Source organism: Tyto alba, unplaced genomic scaffold, assembly GCF_018691265.1.
Source record: "Tyto alba isolate M040663 unplaced genomic scaffold, T.alba_DEE_v4.0 Super-Scaffold_38, whole genome shotgun sequence".
In the NCBI taxonomy this organism is placed as follows: Eukaryota; Metazoa; Chordata; class Aves; order Strigiformes; family Tytonidae; genus Tyto; species Tyto alba.
The window spans coordinates 25,730,018-25,755,905 of NW_024881313.1; the positions used below are offsets into that span (position 1 = coordinate 25,730,018).

At 36.0% G+C, this 25,888-nt stretch overlaps 1 protein-coding gene across 7 annotated transcripts in view; it reads right to left on the bottom strand.

Annotated features, from left to right (window-relative positions):
* EPC1 (enhancer of polycomb homolog 1) overlaps positions 1-25,888 on the bottom strand; it is a 68,113-nt gene that overhangs the window by 3,742 nt on the left and 38,483 nt on the right. For 3 of the 7 annotated variants that reach the window (XM_032982590.2, XM_042801746.1, XM_042801748.1), the window contains 11 exons: positions 19,695-19,854; positions 17,742-17,887; positions 17,450-17,656; positions 16,908-17,056; positions 15,545-15,701; positions 14,055-14,231; positions 13,859-13,948; positions 13,623-13,771; positions 11,763-12,115; positions 6,326-6,409; positions 1-105 (listed from right to left, as the gene is read on the bottom strand). The exon at positions 1-105 is cut by the window's left edge and continues 14 nt beyond it. In XM_032982590.2, the coding sequence (XP_032838481.1) occupies positions 1-105; positions 6,326-6,409; positions 11,763-12,115; positions 13,623-13,771; positions 13,859-13,948; positions 14,055-14,231; positions 15,545-15,701; positions 16,908-17,056; positions 17,450-17,656; positions 17,742-17,887; positions 19,695-19,794 (1,717 nt within the window). In that variant the 5' untranslated portion in view covers positions 19,795-19,854. The remainder of the gene's footprint in view (positions 106-6,325; positions 6,410-11,762; positions 12,116-13,622; positions 13,772-13,858; positions 13,949-14,054; positions 14,232-15,544; positions 15,702-16,907; positions 17,057-17,449; positions 17,657-17,741; positions 17,888-19,694; positions 19,855-25,888) is intronic. The other 4 variants (XM_042801747.1, XM_042801749.1, XR_006166194.1 and 1 more) reach the window with 3 other exon arrangements.

Here is a 25,888-nt window from a genome sequence, read left to right on the forward strand (position 1 = left end):
CAGAGGAATTACTATTTGCTTGCTGTTGATGAATTTGTGCAAGCTGCTGTTTCTGCATTAGTGCCAGTTGCTGTTGATGTTGCTGGTATTGTTCGGCTGTAAATGCTGAACAAAATATAAAACGAGAAAATACTATATCAAAATATGTAGGTGCTGTGTATATAAACATCTATTTTATAAACCTAAAAAAAATAAAAAATAATACACCACAGCAAATTCCTAAGAGCCTTAGTGCACCTTTATGGCAAAAAGGCTTTGTTCAGATTAAGCCTTCCCTTTTTCAGCTGTTTTTTATAGGTTTTAACTGCTCTGCTGCATTTAGCTGAAGATACCAAAAAGCGAAGGGGAAGAGGGAACCAACACAATCAAAACCACCAAAAAGTCTCTAAATAACAGATTAAAAAGAAATTGCAGGTAGAGATGGCATCACTGTTTTCACTTTGTGAAACTACAATAGCTGCATGATTAGTAAAGTAGGTTTATAGGCAAAACTTGGTAACTGTATGCTTTCAGCCCTCACAGTATTTTGAAGGTAGCAAGTACCTACAATTAAGATTTATGTTTAAATTTAGTTGAAAACATTAAAATTGGGCATGTTTACAACTGCGCAGGCTATCGTAATACAGTATTTCTGTTGGTTTTAATCACACATGTACAAGCAATTCTGTCAGTACAGAATTTGATAGAACTACATTCTTTAAAAACTTCGAAGGGTGACCCAGTAGTCAGTGCATCACACATCCACTAGAATTTTATCCGCAAGTATACAACTGATGAAAGCCAGCCTTATTAGTACGAGGGGATGCCCAATGGTGCAGGGGTGGGGAGTCACTGGTTCACTGATTAACTTTGTAAAATGTTACGTTGTTGGGTTTTTTTGATGTTTGTTTGTTTGTTTTTTTACCATTTCCAAAATGAAAGGAAGTCTCAGTTTTCAATTTAAAACTGAATCAAGCCTGGAATGTGAATCCCCTTACAAATTCAATCTAGGATACACTTTTCAGATTTTTCGTTCAATTTTATCTTCAGATTGTACAGATGCTCCCAAGTAAGTGCTATAAATAGTATTTATACTTCTAGAATGCAGTGAAAGTTGCACTTTTGGGGAAGTTCACTAGTGTTTGGCAACAAAATCACCACCACACTTGAATCCTGTTCACAAATTGCAATTTTTATATATATATTTTTTTTTTAGTCAATCTACTCTTTCAGACTTGATTGCCTAAAGGAAACCTGTTTCTATCAAAAATATAATCATCTCCTGCTTCTGGATACAACAGGATTCTGATGAGCAACTATACCTTATGCATAAATTTAAATAACAAGTCAATACAAATAGCTAACCAAAATAAGAATTAGTATTTTGAAACAAACAGAGCAAACACTGCCGAGCACGCATTTTTCCAGTGTATTTGTGATTATTAAAAAAACAAACAAGGAAACAAAACCAAAACAACAACACAACATAGTTCCAAATCCTTCTATTATATACTGGAAATAGCACCAAATTATTACCTGCACTTTGCTATCTGAGTACTTGAAGCTATACATTTTTATTCAGCTGTTACATTCAAGTTACTTTTTTATTTTTAAAGTAACTTTCTTCAGCAAGTAGGGATGTAGCACTTGTTTATACTGCCGTAAGTGACAAATTACTTGACCAAATATACAGGACTTGGCTATTTTAATTTTACTTTATATAAACACCCTTTAGGGTTTGGGGTTTTTTTAACTGTCAGCAAAACACATAAGTTAGAGCAAGAAAGCTTTAGCACACAAAGATTAGCATGTAGAAAGCTGAGCAGCAGTAGCAGGAGAAAAATGTATGTACTGTTCTGGTACTGACAGATATTTAAATTGTTCAGTTAGTAATGACTTATTAATTAAATGTTTTTTAAAACCCCTAGAATTTAGAATCAGTATGGTTTAGCCAACATAGTGGCAATGATACTGAAGGTTCCATGTATTAGTAAGGTATTTTATTCTGTAGTATGACACTAAATATATTGCTTAGAAATAGGTTGCATAAGTGATGAAAGTAAAAACAACTTGCACTGACAAAAGAGGAAAATGGGCAAAAAAGGATATGTTATACCACCATCTTTGACTCAATTTTAGATTAAGATTTCCACTGTCATAACCATCTCACTTTTGTCCACTTAAGTAAAATTTATTGTTAATTTCAGTTTTCAAGCCTTAAGTATATTTTAGATTTTAGCTATAAAATAGACTTGTAAGCACAGCCACCTATGCTAGTTTAACCAACTCCAAAATACGATTTTCTTTTGGAAAAACGGTAAATAAAGTTTACAGAAACAAGCTGTGTTTGTTTATCATAGCCATTATTTAGAGCAGTCTTTAAGTGCTCTCACTTCTTTCTGGGAGTGACATTTAGAAGAACTGTATTTTTCATACTGTGCATCACTGTATTTATTTTTAAGTAGTCTATGACCCTTATAGCTGTAAATTTTCCACCACCATGAAAAGTTACACAGCTGTCAAAGTAAGCAAGTGACAGAAACCCCACTATGACCAGCACCCTCATCTATATTCAAACTGCTTCTCTCACTTCTGCTCAAATATCCAAACACACTTACAAATACCATTTTGAAAATGGCTATTTACCTGAAAATACACTCAAGAACAATTTATTTCAGGTTTTTCCATTTAGGTTAAAACATTCAGCAACATTTTTGGTGCTTCCCTCATTAAAGGTAAAAGCCTACTAGACATTTCAAGATACTATTTAGAACACTATCAGAGATTTACCATGAGATTCCAAATTAATCAGTTGCATCCAGTTTAGAAACGCAATACTGCCCAATAAAGGACTGCTGTAAGCTACAGCCTCCTCAAATAATCTGATATTCCTTTTCAATTCCACAGCATATCCAGATATGCTCACATACCAGAAGAGGTTACAGATTGTAATTACATAAACTGGCTCTTCCCTCTCTGTGATAAAGCAGCACTGTGTTGAACATTTTATTGAAAACGTTATTGCTACTGAGAACTACTGAAACCAAAATTTTGAAGATTTGCAAAACTAGGATAGCATACTTCATTCCTCTTCTGTTAAAAGCCACCGTGTATTTTGCTTACTGATACTGTCACTAGGTTTCTTCCCCTTCTGCTCTCAGACTACAGTCTATCTTACACTTCAATTGAAAAAATAGGCCTATTGATTGTGAGATATAAGTTCCTTCTGCAAACTATCACTCCCATGCACAAAAAAATGTTTGAAAGTATTTCCACCTATTTAACCTTAAATATTAATTTTCTGTGGCATGTAACTGTGACTGGAATTGGGGAAGGCTTTCCAGGGGAATCACACATATATTCAGCACAGTGGAATCACAACTGTTCTGTCTGTGCCTCTACATCTGCAGGCACAGTCCTAAACTTCTCAAAGAGCTACTCTAAGTTCAACTGTCCTTTTTTAAAAAAGCAATTCAACTAGAATGCATTGCAGACCGTAAAAATGTAGCTGCTATTAATGGATTAATTATACGGCTTGCAGAGAATATTTTTTTTCCTGCAAAGCTAGCATAGACACAATTGCACAGGTGCTAAACTTAGTATTGTAACATCACTTTCTCTAGAAAAAGTTAGTGTCCCTAAGAATGTTCTTCCAGAAATTTTATTACCTCTTCTCACTTTTATTCTAAAGAGGAGAAAAGGCACAGCTGAAAATCTTTCATCTGTGTCAGAGAAAAATGGTAAATGTAGAGGTAGCAAAAATGAACCTAATTTTCTTTTGCATCATACACTGGTCTTTATCTGCCTCGAAAAAAAACAACCAAACAAAACAAAACAGCAGGCAAGAAGCAATCCCCAGACCTTTTCTGTACTCCTAAATCAGCAACCATGTTTCTGGTAACTCAGATGAGCATAGCTACACAAAGTTACATATTTCTGGTATTATGGGAGACACCTTCAAGGCTTTAAAAAAATTAGTAAAGCAACAGACAACCGAACAGCCACACCTTAAAAAAAGGGACAAAGCACAGCATTCAATGATTAAAGACAACAGGTAAAATTTTAAAAAAGATTCTTGCTTCAGCAGCCCTAGACAGAGTGCAGTGTTTACAGACTCTTCTCAAACAGCATGTTAGGGCCACAGTGGTCATGGTTCCATCATGCAGTAATGACTATTTGATACTATGGAATTTACTGAATTGGACAGTTACAAAATATCCAGTTCAATTCACTAGACAGAACTCACTGAGGGGTGTAGGTGGGAATCTCTCAACCACCGCTACTGATATACTATAAATAAGAATATTTTAATTTCAGAATATTTCAATTTTTACAGCTAACAACTGTACCTTCCCACAAAAGTTCTACATATTTTCCAAGACACTTTCAGAAATTTATGCACATCACCCATCTCCTTAAGCTAACCTAACCCATCTCCTTTCCTAACCTTAAACATTAGGAACCTTTAAGGCACAACCCTACCTGGAGTTATCTACATCTCACGATGGCTGTAGAAGATGGGTAGCTCAAGTTCTACTGAGATACTAAGCTACGTGAATGAATCTTTCTTGTTTGTTTGCAGCATACTGGTTTGAATTGGAACAATTAAAAAACTCAATATGCTTCCAAGTTGTTTCTGGCAGATTTCCAGATCAAGTTATAACGTTTAAGTTGAGACAACCTTCAGGATTTTAAGTCAGTACATCATGTTATGCTGTTATCCTCTTCATCTAACAGCTTGGGACAATGCACGCACCTATTCTGCAACTGTGTTCGTACTATACTTTGGCAGCAAGTAAGAGAAATGTTTTCTGGCTTACAGACTGCAAAAAGGAATGGGAGGTAGAAGAAAAAGCTTCAGCTGGCAGCTATGAATACAAGGAAACAAGCATTGTACATTACTGAGACTGACAGGCCAAATGACTGCTTAGTATCTCCTTAGTGACAGCCACGAGTCTTGTGCAATAACCCGATTTTTTTAACACCACACCACTATGAATATGTTTTCCTACAATCACTTACATGACTAAGATCATGTGTGATTATTCCAAAGATTACAAGCAATTTTTTGCTCAAATTAAGCCACTGAATACATCTTTCAATTGGATGATTCTGTTTATATATCTACCAAATTCTGTGGAATGCTAATACTCAACAGGTGGTGGTTTCTGGAGCAGAGAGTAACAGTGATGCTATCAATGGACTTCTCAAAGATCCATAGTTCTCAGCAGTTTTATACTGCAAAATAAAACTATTTTTACAGTGCTAACTAGTTTTACCACAGCATTTAACATGTAATAGCCTTACAGTGTTTACATTTAGCTTCTCTGAAAATGCAAGCCCTTCCCAGAAGTGGCTGAAAACAGTGATATGGGGGGATAGCTGTGGAATCTGTATGAACAGATTGGTCTTTATATGGTAAACAGCCACAGCTTCCCCTCCCGACTACTGCTGCAAATTTTACTGTAAGGTGACTCACTAGCTGTTATTCCGCTTCCCTAAAGTAGGAAAACAGACTTACAAAAAAACTGACCACAAGAACCACTTTCCTAAAAACCAGGAAGCATACCCTGGAAAGCAGAAAATGCATGTGTAAACTCCTGGTCCCTCTACTAACATTCCTTTTGATTTCCTGAATGGAAGATGCTCACTAAATTTGCCAGGGAAACTGAGAAAGCTTTCTAGAGTATGCACAATGACCTATCCAGGTAAGCATTTTTTTTTTTTTTTTAAATAAAGTTAAAAATAAAAATTGAATACTGAAACTCAAACAGCTTAATCAAACCTTTCAGCAAATGCTTCAGTCCTGTTAAACATAAAGGAATTAGATATTTAAATTAGAGTAACTTTAAAAAGCAGTTGTTTCATAACATCAAGTTAAGTATCTGTTCTCACGAGCAGAAATGTTATTTCAGTAGGAAAACTGAAGCACTAAGATTACACTGGGTTCCAAGAACCTCTCTAAAAATCCGTTAAGAGTACTGGATTCCCTGATCCTTCCAGCTGATGGCCATTAAAATCGCAGTTTCGATCAGGTAATGGAAGAAAGATCACATAACTGAAGCTTCCAATTGAGAAATTCCATAAACTACAGAATTACTAATGAGTGTAGAAAGATGGTATGTCAGCTTACAATGTTTTCTTAAGGGAAATACATGAGAGCATCACATCCCTGCTGTGTAAGAGAACAATTAGTGGTTACTAATGCCAAAGTGCATGCAAAGCAAACATCATTCACAATACTAAGTAATCCAGAACATCACATTTTTTATCTCTATCTTATGAGAGATGTTATCTGGCTTACATTGCCTGGTTAAAGATTTTCTACTGTATAGCAAGTTCTCACCAGTGAATTCAGAAGATTGGAGAGACTTAGAGCCATCAGTGTGATTTAGTATTTGATGCACCAGGCCCAAAGATGTTTCACTTTCTGAAAAGAAGTTCAAGATTGATTTTACTTAAACATGGCATTATTAGACACTATGAGAACATGAATCATTATGCCCTTAATTATTACTAAAACAGCCTTCTATTTCAGCCCAACAGAACACGTGAAATTCCTAACATCAGAATTGTAGCCTTAAAAAGTATAAACTAGATATAAGATCTATATATACACTCCCTACTTAGCAGTGGAAGAAAAACAGAAAAATATAATTGAGGATTTTTACTAGCCATTGAATGAAAGCTAGAAATGCTTGCTATGCATTTATATTTGCCCATCATTCTTAATATGAGTTTCCACTGAAATGTCACAGGCCAGTTGGTGTACAGACAGTTTACTCCACAGTTATAAACATGACCATCCTTGCACGGAATGCAAAGTGTAACAGTGTACACAAGCTCAAAGAACACTTTGGACCAAAGTATTACTGCAAGTGGGTTGAAACTGAACGAGAAAATCTAGTAAAACTACAAAGTCTCAAAGTCTCCAGAAGTGCTCAGATGTTTTAGTAAGTGTTGATTCTTTCCCCCAACCCCAGCCACATTTCCCAGACTAAAAAGGGTTTTCCTTTTAGGATTTTCTCTTTCAACTAAGCCTTGGGTGAGCTATAAACATCTCCCAAGGCCACTGTTTCTTCAACTGTGATCTCAACATCTTAAGTCACAGATGGGCCATGACTATAACTTCCAATGACAACTGAAAATGGCCTTTACAAATGCCAGTATTTTTCATGGCCAAGTTTATCCTACAATGTGAAAATACGCATTTGGAAAAGGGAAAACAGTAAAACAGACAGCAGTGTTGAGACTATTACAGATACAAGGGTTAAATAAAAAAGATAAACACAGCCAGGGATGGCACGAAAACAATGAAAAGGTAGGACAAGTCCTTCTACTCTGGTGCGAGGAACTGTCACAAGGATTGAGGAGCTTCTTCCTGCTTCCTTCCAGGAAAGGGATGCTTGTAGATGGGTGTCAGGTATTCTTAAATGAGAACATGAAAAAAAATAGTATAGATCCAACCACCAACATTACAAATATGGAGATAGAAATCCTAAACACACATTTGGGAAATGGAAGCATAGCTCATTGTCCTGCTAGACCCCTAAGTGTGCAAATCTGCTTTTAAAAAATAGATTAAGAGATGCAAAAAACCCCATCCAAGTTTACTGGGAAAAACGTTACTTCTACAGAATTCCTGCAGAAAAAGTTACTGAATAGCAAAAGTGCAACCTGCAGCACATCATCTAAATCTCCAGTTTACAAGAAAATGTAAGATAAGCTACTCTGGATGCTTGCAGTTTGTCATATGCAGTAAGGTATATGAAAGATATATCCCAAACATTGACACTGTAACTGTAAAAATTTTCAGTAAGGGTTCTGCTAGAAAACTTAAGCTTCTCAGAGAAAGAATTACAAATTCAAATAATAGATTCTAGTTAACTGCTAGCCTCTTTAGCCTTGATAGCTTGCACAGACTTTCTTTTCAAAGTGACCCAACTCCTTAATGAAGGCAGCAAAAAGTAATAGAATGCAAGATGGTTGGTTGGTTTTACTGTGCAGCCTGGGAACCAGTGCTCAAATCTTTCACTAGACTGGTACCACAAGGCTACAAGAGCATTATACATGCTGTGCAGTTTTAAATGTCTCAAACTTTTGATTACTAGATGAAAGCATCCAAAAATATGAATGCAACATATTTAACAGCAAGTCTCCAGCAGAAAGCACAGTCTCTCTGTATGATGCAGTTCGAAGACTCCCATTTGCCTGGCAGAACTAGATCAATTAGTCTAACAAGGAAGACTAAATTCCTGAGACACAAATACTTCAGATGAATATTCGCGCCTACTGTACACTCCAGACTTAAGACACAAGCCCCAGCTCTGAAGATGATTCAGAAATTTGATGAGATTGTCAGCAATACAGGCTTCTTTTCTGAAATAATTTTGTTGCATTTTGTTCAGAGTGAAGTGCTTCCCTACTGAACAAGTTATTCCTCCGTAAGATTCATGCTTTTACACTCTTGCCTGCTTTTTTAGTGGTGTCTTGTATAACATATCCCTGAAGATCACTGAATCAGCTCTTTTTGCAAAAGGGCAAAGAATGCTTTTTCGTAATTCTTCTGTAAGATGAAAAGGAACTATCCTCTTCAAAAGTGATGCTATGTTTCCTGACCACTTGATCCTGCTGCTGAAGTCCATCCTTCAGCACAAGTCCAGTACAAGCCCCATTTCTAAGTAGCTTGTAAGGGATTTCTAAAAAAAAATTTTTTTAAGACATCCCTTCTCAGTTTACACACAAAATCTCAATGCAAAAACTTTATCTTCCACAGATCTCTTATGCTGAGCACTCTGAAAGCCACAGCAGAAAAACTTGCATTTCTTCATGGTCAAAGGCACTTCAAAATCTTTGTAACATGCCTGGCTCTTCGGGGAAACCTCTCTCCTATCTTCAGGATGAAACACAATGCGTCCTGTAGCCAGAGAATGGTATGTTACAGCACAACTTTTATTACATAACCTCTGGTTAAGAGGAGACCTGAGATACATTCTCAACTTCGCACCTGTGTTGGCCACATAAAACAGACTTGAAAAGCAAGGTTTTCCACAGCAATTTTTCCACATCAGCAGCATGTTGTCTGCATCATTCAAGATGGAAAAAGCTCAAGACTTCTCTAAACTTCAGTATGGAAACAGACAAAACTTGTCAAGTCATGATGCACAATAAAAACAGCAACATAACCATCTCTGCTGGCCATGACAGAATCTCATGATGAACTTCGTCTTAAAGGTAAGCAGTATGATTTGACCATAACTTACAGTAGCAGTGAAGGGATAAAAGGATTTTTAAAAATGAAGATGCATTAAAAAGTGTTTTCTGGTAAAAAGACCTACTACCACTTCAAAAACCTAAAAGGCAAAGAGAAACAAACCCAAAAAATCCACACACGCAAACTCCCAGCTTTGAAGACAGCTAAGAAAAAGGAACAGGCACACTCCACAGGGTTGTAATCTGCAGCAGTAACAAAAACTTCAGTACAGATGTTGGATACCTGATGTTCTTTATGATATTTGCTACAGAAAGTAAGAAGACATAACTCAGCAGCTGCAGCTCCAACTGACATGCACCTTTGAAGAAGTCATACATAGGAGACATACAATACACCTGTAATCTGTGTAGACGATGTATCTTACAGAATCCTTTAAGAAACTGAAAAAAAGAACACTAGAAAACAGAACGGTACCAAGATGAACTAGATCATACGCTCCTTTCAAACACCTACCCCTAAACAGATGACCATCATTACAACACATATACACTAATTTATATGTGCCTCAATGCTACAAGAATCCTGATTAAGATCGTACCCGTGTAATTATTTATAATCTAACCAGTTGTATTAATAACAAGTGACTATCCAAGGACTGTGGTAACTGATTTAAAGTATATCTATGAATTCAGACATAGTTATATTTTTAATGTACTACTTCATTCCTGTATCAAACCCCAATAAAAATATGAATCTAAACTCTACAACATTTAAACTTGGAAAAGCTTGGAACACTAACTTAAATATTTTACAGAGATGAGATAAACTATCTGCATAGAATTCTAAGCACAAATGAATAGAACATGCTAGGCATTTACACGTATGTACTACTTTCCCACAGGCTTCAAAATACAGCCACATAATTAAAACCTTGTACAGAACTCATCACCATAAATAACAATTGCATTTAATTCCTAAATGGGTGTAGATAATTATCTTAATCATCTAATTAAGGAAAAAAGATTCTATAGGGGTGTGTGTTTTTGTGTATTTATACGCACACACCAAGACATGCTTTAAACTCAGTTTAAGCAGCCAATTTTTCAAGTTCACGAGATTTTCAGATGTAATATATTGCCCATTACTACCTTAAAATGTATTTATAATCTATTCATCACACATTAGTTTTGTTTTCACACTAGTAACCTGACTACCATTTTATCACAGTTCAGACTCTGGCCACTAGACAGATCATCTTCTCCTCTGGACTTGGTTTACTTAAACGTTGGGAAGGGCAGAACTTAAACACCAAAAGCCATACTTAGATCACAAACCAAAAGAAACATCAGTTTTAGCCCTAATACATTTCCAGCAAGAAGAGTCATAAGAGAATGGAGGATGGGGGGAAGGATGTACTCTAGGACGTCTTGGGGAGGAAGCATGAAATAAAACAGCAGAACAAACCTGCTCACTAAGTCTAAAAATGCAAGGAGGAAGAATTTTCAGAACAAAACAAAAACAAAACAAAAAAAACCCAAAACAGTTTGTGCAGGAAGGAAAGGTACAAAATATGTTGTAAAACAGGAGGATCAAAGTCATTTGATACCAAGGTAACATTCTTTGAGCAAATCTCCAAAACATCCCACAATTTCGGGAGTTTATTACGTATATGCACCTCTCCCCATCTGACTCCTACGTTACACAGGTTTTTGAATTTATTTCGAAAGCCATAATTCAAAATGGCAAGGGAAACACAATTCTAAAATGATGGTGAACTTTTGTAAAAAGCTGCATCTCTCTACTTTCTACAAAAAGATGACATTTAATGTACTGACTGATCAAAATTCAGGAGTTATTTAAATTACATTATAACTACATAAATACCAGTCTTCCAGCGTGAAGAGCCCAATATAAAGATAGATGCTATGCAATACTATTCCAACTAAAAAGCAATTAACACCATATCAAGTTTTCTTAAGAGTCAGGTCCTCCTATCTGTAATTCAGGTTCTCAATGATGTAATCTGCTATGCTGACAAGACGTAGAGGTGGTTAGTCAGAGTTTTGCCAAGCATGAGCAGATATATCAGTGGGGGTGGGCTGGGTATTTCTGGATGGAAAATGGCATTTAATTCAACGTGAATTCAAATAAGAATTAATAACATACTGGGATTTTAAATGTAAACATTTTAACTAACCATTTCCTACCAATCCAGCTTATACTAGAAAAAAATTTGCAATGTAATACTTATGTCAGTATGTTTAATTTTAAAAATCCAGGTTTTCAGAGTCAACTTCAACACTACATATAATAAACAATACCGGTTTCTAAACCTTCATATTGCTAAAATCATAATTACATACCATGGTAGCATTTGCATAAGTTTGAGATGCAGTACACTACTGCTAGCAACAAATAAGCATTCTATGTAGGCAAAGAGATAAAAGTGATGATGGGCTGTTACCATCAAAATAGACAATGATGTAAAGTATGGATGACCTGATGATATTCTGGATTTTCTGAGCCAAGTTTGAAATTTCTAGAAGCAAGTTTGTCAAAATAAACATACCAAAATGTGCTGAACCACTGCTACTTTTACTTTGTATAGAGGTACTGCATGTCTGGGTCCCGGGTTGTGCTGTGCCTGTTCGATTTATACCCCTGTATAATTTCCTACAGGAGAGTTCATCATTGTCACTGTCATGTAGGGATGGTGTCCGAGGCCTAAAATGCCGCCATCTACATGATTTGATATTGACTAGTATCTGACTGAGGTCTTTCGAGAAAGATTTGTCCGAGGTATTTGTTTCTGAGGTATTGGCAAATTGACTGATTGAAGAGTGTTGTGATGAGGAAAACATTTCCAAATCCAGCTGATGAAATGTATTATCGTAGTCCGAATGTGCTCTGTCTAGTAGCATCCTAAAAACAGGAAAACAATGCAGAATTATACAGTGGCAAGAAAATGCCAAGAAAGTCACCAGTTTGTCATGTGTGCCTGGGGACAACAAAGGTATGTAAATAAAAGAAACTACACAAAACTGTTCTAGAAAAAGCAACCTCCTCCCTCCTCAGAACAGACACAGAACGCATGACTATATATTAGTTTACAGTAAGTAGTACGTTTAGGTTTCTCTTCACATGTATATTCTAGCTTTTACTGTTTGAACAGCTGATGAACATTATCATGTATATATTAAGACACTGCAACAACATACTTTTTTTTTTTTTTTTAAATCAGGCTGGAAGATTGAGTTCTACAATGCAAAGAAAAAAACTTGAGAATAAAATTGCTTAAGTAACTAAAAAGCGATTCAAATGCCCTCCTAAAGTAACTTCAGTTCAAAAGCCTTACTCTCATATATACTGAATATACCTACAACCATCCCAATGCAGTGAGGATGTCACACATTGACTTCCAAATCCTCTTGCAAAATCCCAGTAAAAGCCTTCAGCTCCTATTCTGATTTTGCTGATACACCAATCTGACTTGCTAATATGCGAAGAGGTTCTAAGCATTCTCCAAAAGCCAAATCATGCTTTTTAATTAAGATTTAGTAACAATGTATCATTTTCTTGAAGACATCATAAAATATTTAAGAAATAGCACTTTACACTGTACAATTTATAAATTGTTTTTGATAAAAATACTTCAGGAATTTTGCTTCTAAGCAAGTCCTTAATGCTTTGGTATTTTTGACAATGTTTGAAATTTAACAGTTACTGTCACTTGTAAGTATTTTTCCCAACTTCCTCCTTTACAACTGACAAATAACCAAATATGGTCCAAACTCAGAAAAGCATTTTCTGAAAAATGTGGGGCTTGCTATTTTTAAGTACTACTATTTGAAGACAACTATGCAAATCATTTAAATAACAAGCCATCAATCACAACTGAAAACATACATGTGTTTTCACCTCAGAATATGGAAGTGCCAGCAATAAAAAAAAAAAAAAAAAAAAATCTAAAAACAGATAAGAAAACAGTATTAAAGTGGCTTCCACTACTGCAAAATAAAAATGGAGACATTAATCAGCTAAGGAAATGTGTGTCAAATGGAAGTATTTAACAAGCAACCCCTCTGAAGTCTCAATTTTTGAGGTGTGTCTTTGGTGGTGTTTTTTTCTGGTTTTTTTTTTTTTTTTTTTTTTTTTTTTTTTTTTTTTTTAAACTTTGCTCTTTAAAAAGATGTCTTACTGACTGTTCATTTGGGTTTGTGTTTTTTTTTTTTTTTTTTTTTTTTTGTGGGGGGGGTTTGTTTTGTTTTGGTTGGTTGGTTTTTGGGGGGTGTGGGTGGTTTGCTTTTTTTTTTGTTTGTTTGGTTTTTGTTGTTTTTTTGGGGGGTTTGTTTGTTTGTGTGTTTGTTTGTTTGGTTTTTTTTATTTTTATTTTTATTTTTGAAACCAGCAACGATTATGTAGCGCTTACCTTCCACCACGGCCGACCCGTCTTCGTGCAAACCCAATACACCTCTGGGGTACAGTGAGGGTGGTTAAGCAGTATCTATAACGCACATCTCCTAATCTTCCCTCCTTAGGGCTGCTCCATGGCCAGTTGCCAGGTTGGTCTAAATGAGGCTTAAAATAATTTAAAAAAAAATTAAACACAAGATGTTTTCTCACAATGATGCTCTGATTTATGATACATAGGGAAAATCTACTTACAGCATAGTATTGACAGCCTGCTTTCCTACGGAAGGCAAAAGGACCATCAGGATCATTTTCTTCCTCAGCCTCTGAAGAACCAGACAATACCTTTAAAGAGAGGATGAGGGGGTATATGAGGAGAGATATTAGTAATTTCATTAATTTTACTTCTATTCTTTCCCCAAGAGCAGCACAGAACTCTAGAGGGTCCTACCTGGGAGAGAGGTTCTTCATCCGAGCTAGGAAAATCATACTGATTCAAATCTTTCGCATTAAAGACTGGCAGTGCAGCAGGACTTGTCTGTTGAGGAGTAGCAGCAGCAGACGAAGGTAAGACTTTTGGCTTCTTCTCATACTTTCTTTTCGGTCTAATAACATCGGGTTTATCTTGCTGCAAGAAAAGGAAAAGCAGTGTAGAATTACACACACAAGCAAAGTAGATTAAAACAGAAGTTTTAGAAAAGTACAGTGTAAGCAAGCTAAAAAGTGAACTCATCTCTTCACCTTCTGGATAGCAATAGAAATAGTCATTTAATGAATATATGTATTTAATTTCCAGTAATTGAAACGTTTAACAGACAAGGTGGAATCAAGCACCGTTTGCTCAATCTGTGTTAGATAAAACACTAGTAGTTAAGATAACAGTACTACTTTGAAGAAGCAGACTGAAATATATACAGTTATCTCCATGGAGGTACCATTTTTATTTTCTAGCATTTTAAATTAATAGGCATTTATGCAGTATTAGGGGAGTTACTAAGTACCAAACAATGCCTTAAAGGCAAAAATAGAGGTGAGACTTCTCAAAGACAGATAGAATCTCAGAAAATGCTCTCAAGATTAAACACGTTTCCCCATACTATGCAAATTCAAGTTGAAGTGCATTGTCCAAATTTCCAAGAAACAGGTTTCTTTCATGCTTTGAGACACTGCATCAGCCCAGCATCACTAATAGGTAAGTACACTCCCGCAATCTCAACAACAAGGCTCTACTATCAATAGAAGTATTCAGTGATTCAAGCCACCCTGTTAGATTCATAACAGCCTTTAGACATTCTTCAGTTATAAGAAGTCTTTGTTGAAAACTCAAATTATACCTCAGTATTTTTCCTGTGATACCTAACCTATTTAATATGCTCAGTTGTTGGCACTGTAGCTATCTATGGTTTTATGACACAAAACTAAAGCCTGCAGGAAAAAAAGTGCCGGTCAGCTTTCAAAATTAAGTAAGATTATTTGATACTTAAGTACAAAACCAAAAATATACAGCATACTGTGGGTCATATTTAAAAAACAAAACAAAAAACAACCTTCCAGATTAAAATAACTACATGATTTTAGAATAGGATATGGATTTTACCTCATTAGTCCTTTGTTCAGTATCTGGGTAATAAATACAGTTTTGTTCAAGTTATCCTAACTTTATGGAGAGGATTAGAGAAAAGTGTTCATATCCCCCCGAATAAGAATATAATTGCTTGTGTCATTTTGTCTGTAATTCATCTATACTTCTTTTATTTCTGTCTTGACAAAAGCCAGTAGTCTATACGTTATCATCATAACTCCCAACAAAGTATTTTATTCCAATTGCAACTTTGCTAGTCTATTTCCAGTTTCAAAAAGTTTCCCCCCTCCTATGTTAAAATGCTGTATCTTGCATACATAACAGCATGAATTAGTAACTCGGTTACTGATATTACTCACTTTAACTTTAAATTCTTTCAGTTCCATAGCTTCTTGGTGTTTAAAAGGACTGCTGTTAGTCACAGGAATGATGGGAATAGCATAGGTAGGTTTAATCGGCTGCCGCTGTGCCATGACCTCAGACATGATCTCTCCACTGTAGTCGCCCAAATTATACCTGAAATCAGAATTGGTTTGGTTATGTTTTTTTTTAATTTATTGGGATGTTTACACTGTATGTCTGGTAAAAAATTGCACAACACAGAGAAACGGGCCAATACTTGCAACTAGGGGTAAAGGGATGTCCAGGACAACAGCAGGAAGTACAGAAATTACTGTTCCAGAAAAGGGGACTAATAACACGGTAACTTCATTGTGATGACTAATGCTGACAAATAAAAGGATAACTACCCTGTAAAGCCTGTAAAACTTCTCCAAAAGATAACTTAAAGAAGCAGAAACTGGAAGGGAAGAATAGGAGAGGGTTTCCTTCCCCCCTCACTTGAGGAGAGCCACTGTTTATAAAAATATGCATTTACCACCCAAAAGGTTTTAAACAGTGTGGCAGTGCCTTATTCATCAATCCTCCCTCTTCTATGTTACAGAGTAGTTTCACAAGCAGATCCATGAAACATACCAAGTCCTGTAGAAAGTGCTGAGCTGAAGTGCAGTTTTCCATTCTGAGGGAGGCATTAAAGTCTTTCCTCTATTCAACAGCTTATTTTCTTGAAAAAGCTACTAGAAAATCTTTGAGATTTTTCCCCTCTCTATTTCTACTGAAAATGATGAGTGCTTGAAACAAGTGCCCCCTGGTAGAGACACTCAACTTGTCTCCCTAAGAAGTAAGACTAAAAAATTAGTTTTAGAGCTTTAAAATACTGACTCAAAATATTTGTTTTCAAACATGGATGCTTAAGCTACATAAATATATTCAGATTCTAAGTATCAACCTAAAGAACAACTCCACATTGAAAATGTAATTCTCAGTTGATTGGGAAAGCAATAGTTAACATAGCAGAGCATTTGGTCTTCAGCACAGCTGACAAACAGGATGTCAAAAGAAGCACTAGCTGGAGTGTAAATTTACCTGACATTACAATCTCTCTTCCTGTATAATATATAGGATGTATACATAAAACTGACTACATGTACACCCATACTAAAACAACATAGATTTCTTGTGACAGGTCACTTTCCCATAATAAGCAACTTCCTAACATTTTATTTTGCTCTCTATAGCCATGTATGAAAATATGCTAGCCTGAAAACGTGAAAGAGTCTAAATACCTACTTTAAAAACCTCTCACTGCTTTAAGTGTTTGTGGGAATCAGAATACAAAGTAGTTCCCAAAGCTTTCTGCAGCAAATTTTCAATAAACATTACCTCTTTTCCATAATTTCCAGTGTTAAATGCAGCAACTCCCTCTTGCTTTTTTCCCTCCTCTTTATCATCTCCAGGATGGTTACAGCACGACTCAGATCTCGACGCAGCTTAAGCATCTTCTCATAAGATGCTTCATCATTTTTTCGATTCTGTAGATACATAGTGTATATGTCTCCCCACATTATTTAAATTAAATAGTCTGAATTAAAGTTCTAAGTATTTATAGATATATACATATATATATAAAAATCACATACTAAAACAGAGAAGCATGTCATCAATGAGCTACTGCTTACTAACACCATAGTGGGTTTAGCAGTAGATTTAGTGAAAAAATAACTAATACAAACTTTCATTCAATAGCTGTCCTAAAGTAGTTTCTTTTATGCTTTTACCCTTGCAAATTAAAACAAATGCACACCCCAACTTTTATTGTTTTATACTACATAGCAGAATTGTTTCTTTGTATGAGCTAATTTTTGAGAGAGGGAGAAGGAAAAAAAAGAGAGCAGGCGGCATTACTGATCAGCTGATCTACTTACTTTTCGTGTCTGCATCTTTTCTGTTCGTCTTCTAAAAGCAACATAAGGGTCATTTGTGCTGGAACCATCTCGCTTCTCTTGTTTCACTGCTGGGATAAGAGAGGGACCTCGACAGTTTTTCCTCTTTTTAATCCAGTACTCATACACTTCTCTGATCAATTCATCATCTTCCTTCAGCAACAGTTTGGCCTCTTGCAGGCTGACTGGCTAAATGTAAAACCCAGCATGTCATTTTCATATAGCAACATACAGAGTGTGTATTTCAAATTCTTTATTCAAAGTACCGTTGTACCTGCTGACCGCTGCCCTTTTCTAGTCTGTCTATCATCTCCTCAAATTGTAAAGGAGAGATGTCCATTCTTTTCTTCAACTTATTCACAAAGATCTCATCTTCTGAATCCAAGTCATAATCCGGCTGCTCAGCATCCAAACTAAAGGCTAAATGATACAGTGGAAGTTAAAGTTAGTTTCACTATAGAAATGTTTTGTTCTAATAGCAGTGTCTGGAGTACACACCAGATTCTTCTGAAGACAAAACCAAAATTATTTGTTTGAATGTTGTAGTAATGCTACTTCAAAGATATACCTAGTCTTTTCTTGAAAAAAATTACACCATTAAAAAAAAATAAATCAAGAATAAAAATTGGTATCTGTTTGACTATGCTTTTGTTAACCAATGAAAGTTTACTAGTGGTCAAACCAGCCAGCAGCTTTCTACCTCATTGATTTCAGTAAGACATTTTTAGATTGGTGAAAATTTTCAACACTGTCCAGTATTCTGCAGTTTTATGTATTGTATTATCAACAGTTAAGATTTCAGCCCAGCACAAAGTACTTCTACAAAAGTATGTGCAGACTGTATTCCAGTGAATTTACACATATTCTCATAGATTATTTTTGTGATATAGACGAGTCAGACTAAACTGGCCAATCACTCCACCTGTGTGGCAAGGCATCTTCAAATACAAGCAATATTTTGCAGAACACAAACAACTGTTCTGTTTTCCACAACATCCTATGAAAATGCAACATTCTGCATTCAAAACAAGATCTCCCTAGTTCTTATGCCTCACTGAAGTTGTTTTAGTTTGTAAGAGACATGAATTTCTTCCCAAGTGCACATTTGGAAACACACAGTGAAAAGTGTCACTTGCTTTTAATAAATAAATAGGTAGAATACAGTGCAGCTGAAAATCACCATTTCAGCTGGTAGACCACTAGATAAGGGAAAGAACAAAAACGTATAACCTTAGTATCAGCATGGAAGACTGCTAGTATTAGTCTTATCATTTGCTTAGGATCAGAGCAACATGCTCTAAGCTACCTCATCTTTCATTTGATATAGTATAAGTTGTCCTTGCTCACTGCAGGGAGGGTTGGACTAGATGACCTTTAAAGGTCCCTTCCAACCCAAAGTATTCTACGATTCTAATACCTTAAGCCATCACTGGAGCTCGGACTGTTATAGATGTCTAACATTTAACTGAAGTTGATTAGGCATGAGATCCATTTACAGAGCACCAATACTACTTTTAAAATTCTACTCATTACAACATTCAAAAGAATTCTGCAACAGATTGTATTTTTTATTATGTTTTCAAAAGCTATCTGAAGTAATGTGGTGCTCACATCAGGAGTCACATCCATACAGAATAGCTGCTGTCTTCCAACAAAACCAAAATCCCAATACATTTGCAAGTCACTGGTGATATTAAAAAAAAAAAAAAAACAAAAAACAACAAAAAACAACCCCTACTTTTACATATAGAATACTTCCATCCCAGCATAGGTAAATATTACTACTAGTACTGACATTTCTGCTTGGCTTCCCAATCCACTCTAATGTTATTTTATCCTGGTTAAGCTTCAGGGGACAGGTACTTGGTTTCTTAACTATGTATCATATATGCTCCTCTTCAAGTAGATTTATCTGTCCTTGGTAATGAACCTAAATTTCCTTGCAAGCTGTAACTACTGAGTGTTAAAGAGGACAGAAACAGGCCTTTGAAATTGCTAAATTTATATTAACATATAGACATTGGCTCAAGAAGGACCTTTATTTACTTCTTGATCAAGAACTGAATAATACCTCTTCAGTAAAAAGTATTTATTCCTTTACACGATGGAAAAAGATAATTCTCAAAAGTCAGTCTTGGTGCAAGATCATTAGACATTTAAGAGTAATCCCTTGAACTACTAGCAAAATGAAGTTCTTGGTGTAGACTTCAATGAATAATTTACTTACGCTGTATATGAATCAGCTGCTTTGGCATTTTAAATTCTCCAGGATATATAGATTCATAGTATGCAATATTACTTTCTGCTTCTGGAACTGGTATAACCATGTTATCCCTCTTCTCTCCATATACTTGTTGTGCTGAGATAGCCCGCTGGAGATGATGTTCCTATAAACAAAAGTAAACATGAAAATCTGAGAAAATATTTTCAGAGCTGACTTGTTAACGTTGAAGGAAGTCTATTTGTTTGCAAATTCTCTCATTACAAATCCCTGAGACCAGACCTAAGAAATCAGTATCGCACCCTTGACTAGAAATGCACTCGATAAACCAGAAGGTTTTTCCAGTAGGTGGAGCTCTCCCTCTTACACAAATGCCCACACCACTTCATTTACTAATCTTAGTAAGTCAAATTGCATGTTTTTGGCACCTCAAGGTACAGAAATCCATCTTTATGTATTTCTGGACAGACACTTAAGATTGATTAGACATACAGATTATAACAAGTAGCTGCAGACAGATATTCACTGTGGGATTATTCTGTATTTGCTACAGCTATTTATTGCCAGTGATGTCAGAAAACCAGAAAGGAGGCATGCCATCATCTCCTACTAAGAAGAGAAGCAATTATTTTTACCCAGAGAATGACTCCTAAAGATATTCTCATTTATTGCAATGCTTCCCATTATCCTCCTTTTCCCCCCCTCCTAGTCTGTGAAATGAAGTTTACTGTTAAATTATAAACCATAAGGGTGAGAATAATTAACTTTTATAAATCTGCAACCATTTTTCAAGCTTAAATTTAATGTATACGTGTTACTATAGCCCAAGTAATAGATTAGAAACATTACAAATTCTAGTAATTTTCTAACACTACTATCCAAATGCATTCCATTCTTCTTGTGGTGCTGTCAAGACAGTAAGTAGTATCAGCAGAGTTCATATAGTTACCAATGAAAATCCACACAGGAAGATGTGTGTATGTATACTTTTTGGGTTGGTTGTGAGGTTTTTGTTGTGGTTGTTGTTTGTTTTGTTGTGGGTTGTTGTTTGTTTTTTGTGGGCTTGTTTTGGTTGGTTGGTTTTTTTACTCCCATACTTCTTCCCTAGTACCAAAGTTGGTTTCTTAAGTTTCTATACTGCTCCTTCCTAGGTGCTCAGTAAACCAGTGCTGCATCACTTGTGTCAGTACAGCTGTCAGTGAGATGCTATAAACCAGATTATTGAAATACTCAACAGGAACGGGCAGCAAAAGGGTGGCAGGGAAAATTTTTAATATTGCACTAACAACATTTCAGTGTTCATCCGTATAATCACATTACATCTTTGTCTGTCTGACTTCAATTTACCCCCACTTCAGTACAATAAGGGCAATTAGCACCTTCTGTCTAAACTTAAAAAGAAAAAAAAAAAAGATAATTATAAAATAGGCTTTATTGTAAACTGGAGAGTTAGTGCAGCCTCAAACTAAAACCTGTTCCAAGCTATAATTCTGCTGCAAGGATTCATAGGATTTTAGCCTATCTTTACCTTCAAACAATCTGCAGAGATTTTTTCACATCTGTCCCTTGTTAAAACTTGTCTTCACAAAATGAGACTAATCTTGAGAACAAGACATATCACAGTCATGAGTAAAACTCACTGGACTGATTTTGATCCTCTAGCATTTATTAAGTGCAGACATGTGTCATCTAGGAGGTACGGCAGACAAAATTATTTTGTGGGTATGGTACAAAATAATTTCTTTCCTACCATTTAGTGAAGGCACCTCAATTTTGTGTAAACAGTAATAATTCTTCAGGATTTTGTCCCAACAGCTACAACTGTTGCAGAACAGGGAATTAAGCTTTATTTCCACATAGTACAGCAGGATTCTATGTCAAATATATAATAATAGCCAATAGGTTTTGAATAACAGCAAAGATTTACTGTTTTTAGAATCATATGATGGATTCCTGGTGCATTTATTGCAACTTGTGTTTTTAAACACAAAAAATGTTTTGCTTCAGGGAAGAAAATCGGGTTAAGAAACTAAATTAATATTTCAATTTCTCTGATCCATATCTGGTATGGAAATGGGCACTGCTAGTTACTACCAGCAGTCCATACTAATTTCATAGTAGGCTTCAGTAACAAGTTTTTAAAAAAATCTTAACTATATTCTTGAAACAGAAGCACAAATCAGTTTCACCCGACTTTCATCCCAGTTACAAAAATATTCAGTACTTGAGCAAGAATGTTAGTAGACCCACATATTATAAAAGCAACTGTATAAAAGTTCCTCCACTGAAACAGGTAGACTGATCTGCTCTTCGTATCTGTTTCAATTCATCACAAGAGACACTTCACCAAATAAAAGAAAAAAATCAGAGAAGGCAACCTCTTTACACCAAGTTCTCACTTAGATGGACAGAAATCAGCAACAGCGACTCTGTCCCCAACTTCAACATCTCTGCTGGTGGCTCAGCACATCTCTCTCTTGATAATACAAATAATCAGATGTGATTGCTAACTCTGGAACCACTCATTTTTAACATGAAAGCACATTAAATATCTACAGCTAACTAACCTACTACAGCTTACAGTTTCTACTCTGCAGTCATTCTCCACTGTGCTTGCACAGCTGATTACTGCCCCCCAAAGGCAACACCTCATTCTTCTGAAACCATATCTTTCCATTTAAAAGGGGAGTGGTTTTCTCAGTTTATCAGAATGATTTTGAATTCCAAATGCTAATCAAACATGCTGGCAGTCCTTCATGTTATTGTGATTTAGTATGTCAATACTGTAGTCCAAGTCACTCCTGAAAACACCAACAGATATCTAAAGACAGACCTTTTCAGAAATTTAATTCACTGAGTCAGATATATTTTCACTATACAAGAGTTCCTATATTAGTTTCTGCTCATTGCATAACAAAGCAGTATCAAAAAGTCTTTTTTAAACATCAAGATGCAACTATCCACTAGGTCCCTTCCCTGCCACAGAAAGAAGTTAGACTGGATTAACCAGGATTCGTGCTTGAAAAACTCCTATTAGTTCACAAAGAGATTAGTATCTTCCAGGTGATTACTGGGGACAAATAATTTACATTGTCCATATTCCTCCAAGAACTGCTGTTAATGTAGCTTGTTTCTAACTCTCTAGGCTCTCACCTTTTAACAGGCTGTTATGGGGTTTTGGTTTCGGATTTTTTGTTTGAGGTTTTTTTAGTGGGTTTTATGTGTTTGTTTTGTTGTTGGTGGTGATTTTTGTTTGATTGTTTTAAGAAGCACAGTTGCAGTGCTTTTTCCGATTCTCTGGAACATCATCTGCCCCTCAGAAGTTCTCAAATAGCTGTGAAATTATTTCAGACCATTTCTTTAAATTCCTAGCATGAATTTTAGGTGGGCTAGTCAAGCTCAAAGGCTGTAATTTATCATGTTAGAAGGAAACTCATCTAACAGCTACCACCACACGTTGCAGTCTTGTGCCCCTTGCTGTCATTCTCCATATTACCACTGCCTTATGCCAGACTGAACCTATGATGACAGCTTAGGGAACCAAATCCACAGAAAGCCATCTCTCTCCTGTTATTTCCCCTGAGAACAATTAGAAACAATTAAGTCTTCTGACAAATTAGCTCCCAGAACTTCCGGAGCGGGTGGGGGAGGAGGCAGCAGGGAAAGAGAGGAAGAGAGAAAGATGATTCTCTTTGGTAGCAGCTAGCCATTAACCTGGCTTTGCTGCATCACTAAATTAAAAAACATATTTTTAAAATTAATACCAAGAGCAAAATAAGATTAAGACTCATGAAAAACATGGCAGATAAACATTTCAACCACCTCAGTATCAAATACAGTCAAGAAGGTTTCCTCTTACTACAAATACCTACAGAATATTATCTTCTTATTCTGCACATTCATTGCTAGATGGATCTCACTTTGTTCCTCCTTTCAAAGCAAACCTTTCATGTAAACATTCATGGTTAATGTATTATTTGTTCCTATTAATCAGTTTCCACTTTCATTGCATTCAGATTTCTGTGTTAAATTATCCTTCTTATGGAAACTACATGGGAATAGCTGCAGTTGTCTTAAAAAAACTCAGTCCAAACTACTGAAGAACACAGGAGAATTTGCAGTTTCTTCCCTCTCTCTCTCAACTTGATTTCCTTGGATCTTTTGTACATAGACTGTTTCACAAGACATACTTATTGAAGGTAGTTTATTCTTACTGAAACTGCCTTCCACTTTTATGTTTATCTACTTTCAACCTATTAGTTAGACTTATATCCAGAAAAGCTTCCCTCTTTGGTTGCTTTCTCTGCCTGACATAAAAAGCTATCACAAATAAAACTTTAGGAGTTGGCTGTGCTGTGATACTAATTTGACAGAGTACTTTCAGAATGATGGTACTGTTCCTCAAACTTCATTCCTTCTACCTTGTGCTAATGGCTCATTCAAATTTGTGTTTAAAGCTATTCAGAGAGTTCATCCAAAACCTAAAAATCTGCTTGCTCTCTGCCATTAATTCCCCATCAGTTTAGCTTCCTGCACTTGCTCACCACGTAGGCAGACAATGCCAGAGTGAGACGGATGCAGCTGGACTGCTCAGCCCAGATACAGAGCAGGGCTGAGGAAAAGAGCAGCTTCATCGCTTTTGCAACACCCAGCCAGTAACATGAAACTGCACCTTATTCATCCCACTATACTCCTGTCCAGGAAAGCATCTGAACAGTTAAAATTCCAACACTTCTAGTTGTTTAAACAAACATAGCTAAATTAAAAATGATTGATAACGACCTTCCTCCTTTATAAATCTTCTTCCAATTAGTCTATAGGAAAAGCCCACCAAAACTGCAACTGTTCTTCTGACTACCCAGAATGTAGCAAGGCATGATGTACTTAAATTTCCTAAGAAAATTATATATCAACACCATTCTTTATTCAGTGTTCTTCCTTTCTATTAGTTACAAAATACTAAGTTTGTCCTTTGTATCCACTCTTATTATATCAGTATTGCCATGCATGCTCCTGAATATCAAAGAGTCAAAATATAATCTAAAGCAAACTGTCAGCAACAGAAGCACTAGAGAAAGCAGGAACACAGCAGAGCAGCTCTCACTACAGCCTGAAGGAATTGATACTTTTGTTCAGTTCTGCTTTGGGGGGCAACAGGACCTCTCTCAAATGATAATGCAAGGACATGGGTGTAATTCTTCAAAACAAGTTTAGTACTTGCATGCTTCTTGCATTTCTAGCACACTACATTTAAAAAAACAAAACAAAACAAAAACAAAAAAACCCACCCCAAACTGTATTACACAATGATTAGAATGCAAAAGAAAAGATACTGTAATTGTGGTTCAACCTGACTACAAGCAGGCACTCTTGCCTGCAAGCAGAAATGCAGCAACTGAAAGCAAGCAATACTTGTCTTCTTCCACATTTTGGTAATACCTGATAAGTTTTTGGAAAATATGATTGTTGCATTCCAAGTTAGTTACAGTTGCTCAAAGAAAACTGGCACTGACAGAGCACAAAGATTTATTTAATGAAATATTTACTCTGCAGCACACCTTGGAGACTATATTCAAATAACCACAACACAAGGCATTACAAGACTAAGTAACATAACCCTGTCATTAACAGCTGAACAAACCAAAAGGGACAGAATGCATATTATAATTTTAGAAAGTCAATTGAAAAAAATGTTATTGCAGTAGCAGTAAGTGCATCTTCTTAAGAATGAAAGAAACAAAACAGTGGATTTGATGGCATGATTCTTCAAATAATTCCCCCAAATTATTCCAGAACTCTTACAAGAAATTATCATTTAAGGCACATCTGCTTATGGAAACTACCAAAACAGCCAACTCTTAAGTCCAGTGTGTAGAGTAGAGCAGAAAGTCTCCAAATTCTCAAAGTCTACCCCAAGGAAAGGAGTGCTCTCTTTGCTGCGGGAAGCAAAAGATGGGATGGTGGAGGAAGCCACACAAAGCAAGTGGATTTTAAAAAATATTGATACTTATAAAAAGGACAGAGGAGTGAGTTCAAGTCTATGTGCATCACAATCACATCTTTGCCTCTGAAATACAAAAACTACACAAAAGGACACCACAGTTGATCCTGTCATTATTGGGAACCACATAAAACCACTGACCACCTACTGGTCTCCATGGACCCTGCTGATCTACATCAGTATGACTAGGGAAAAACCT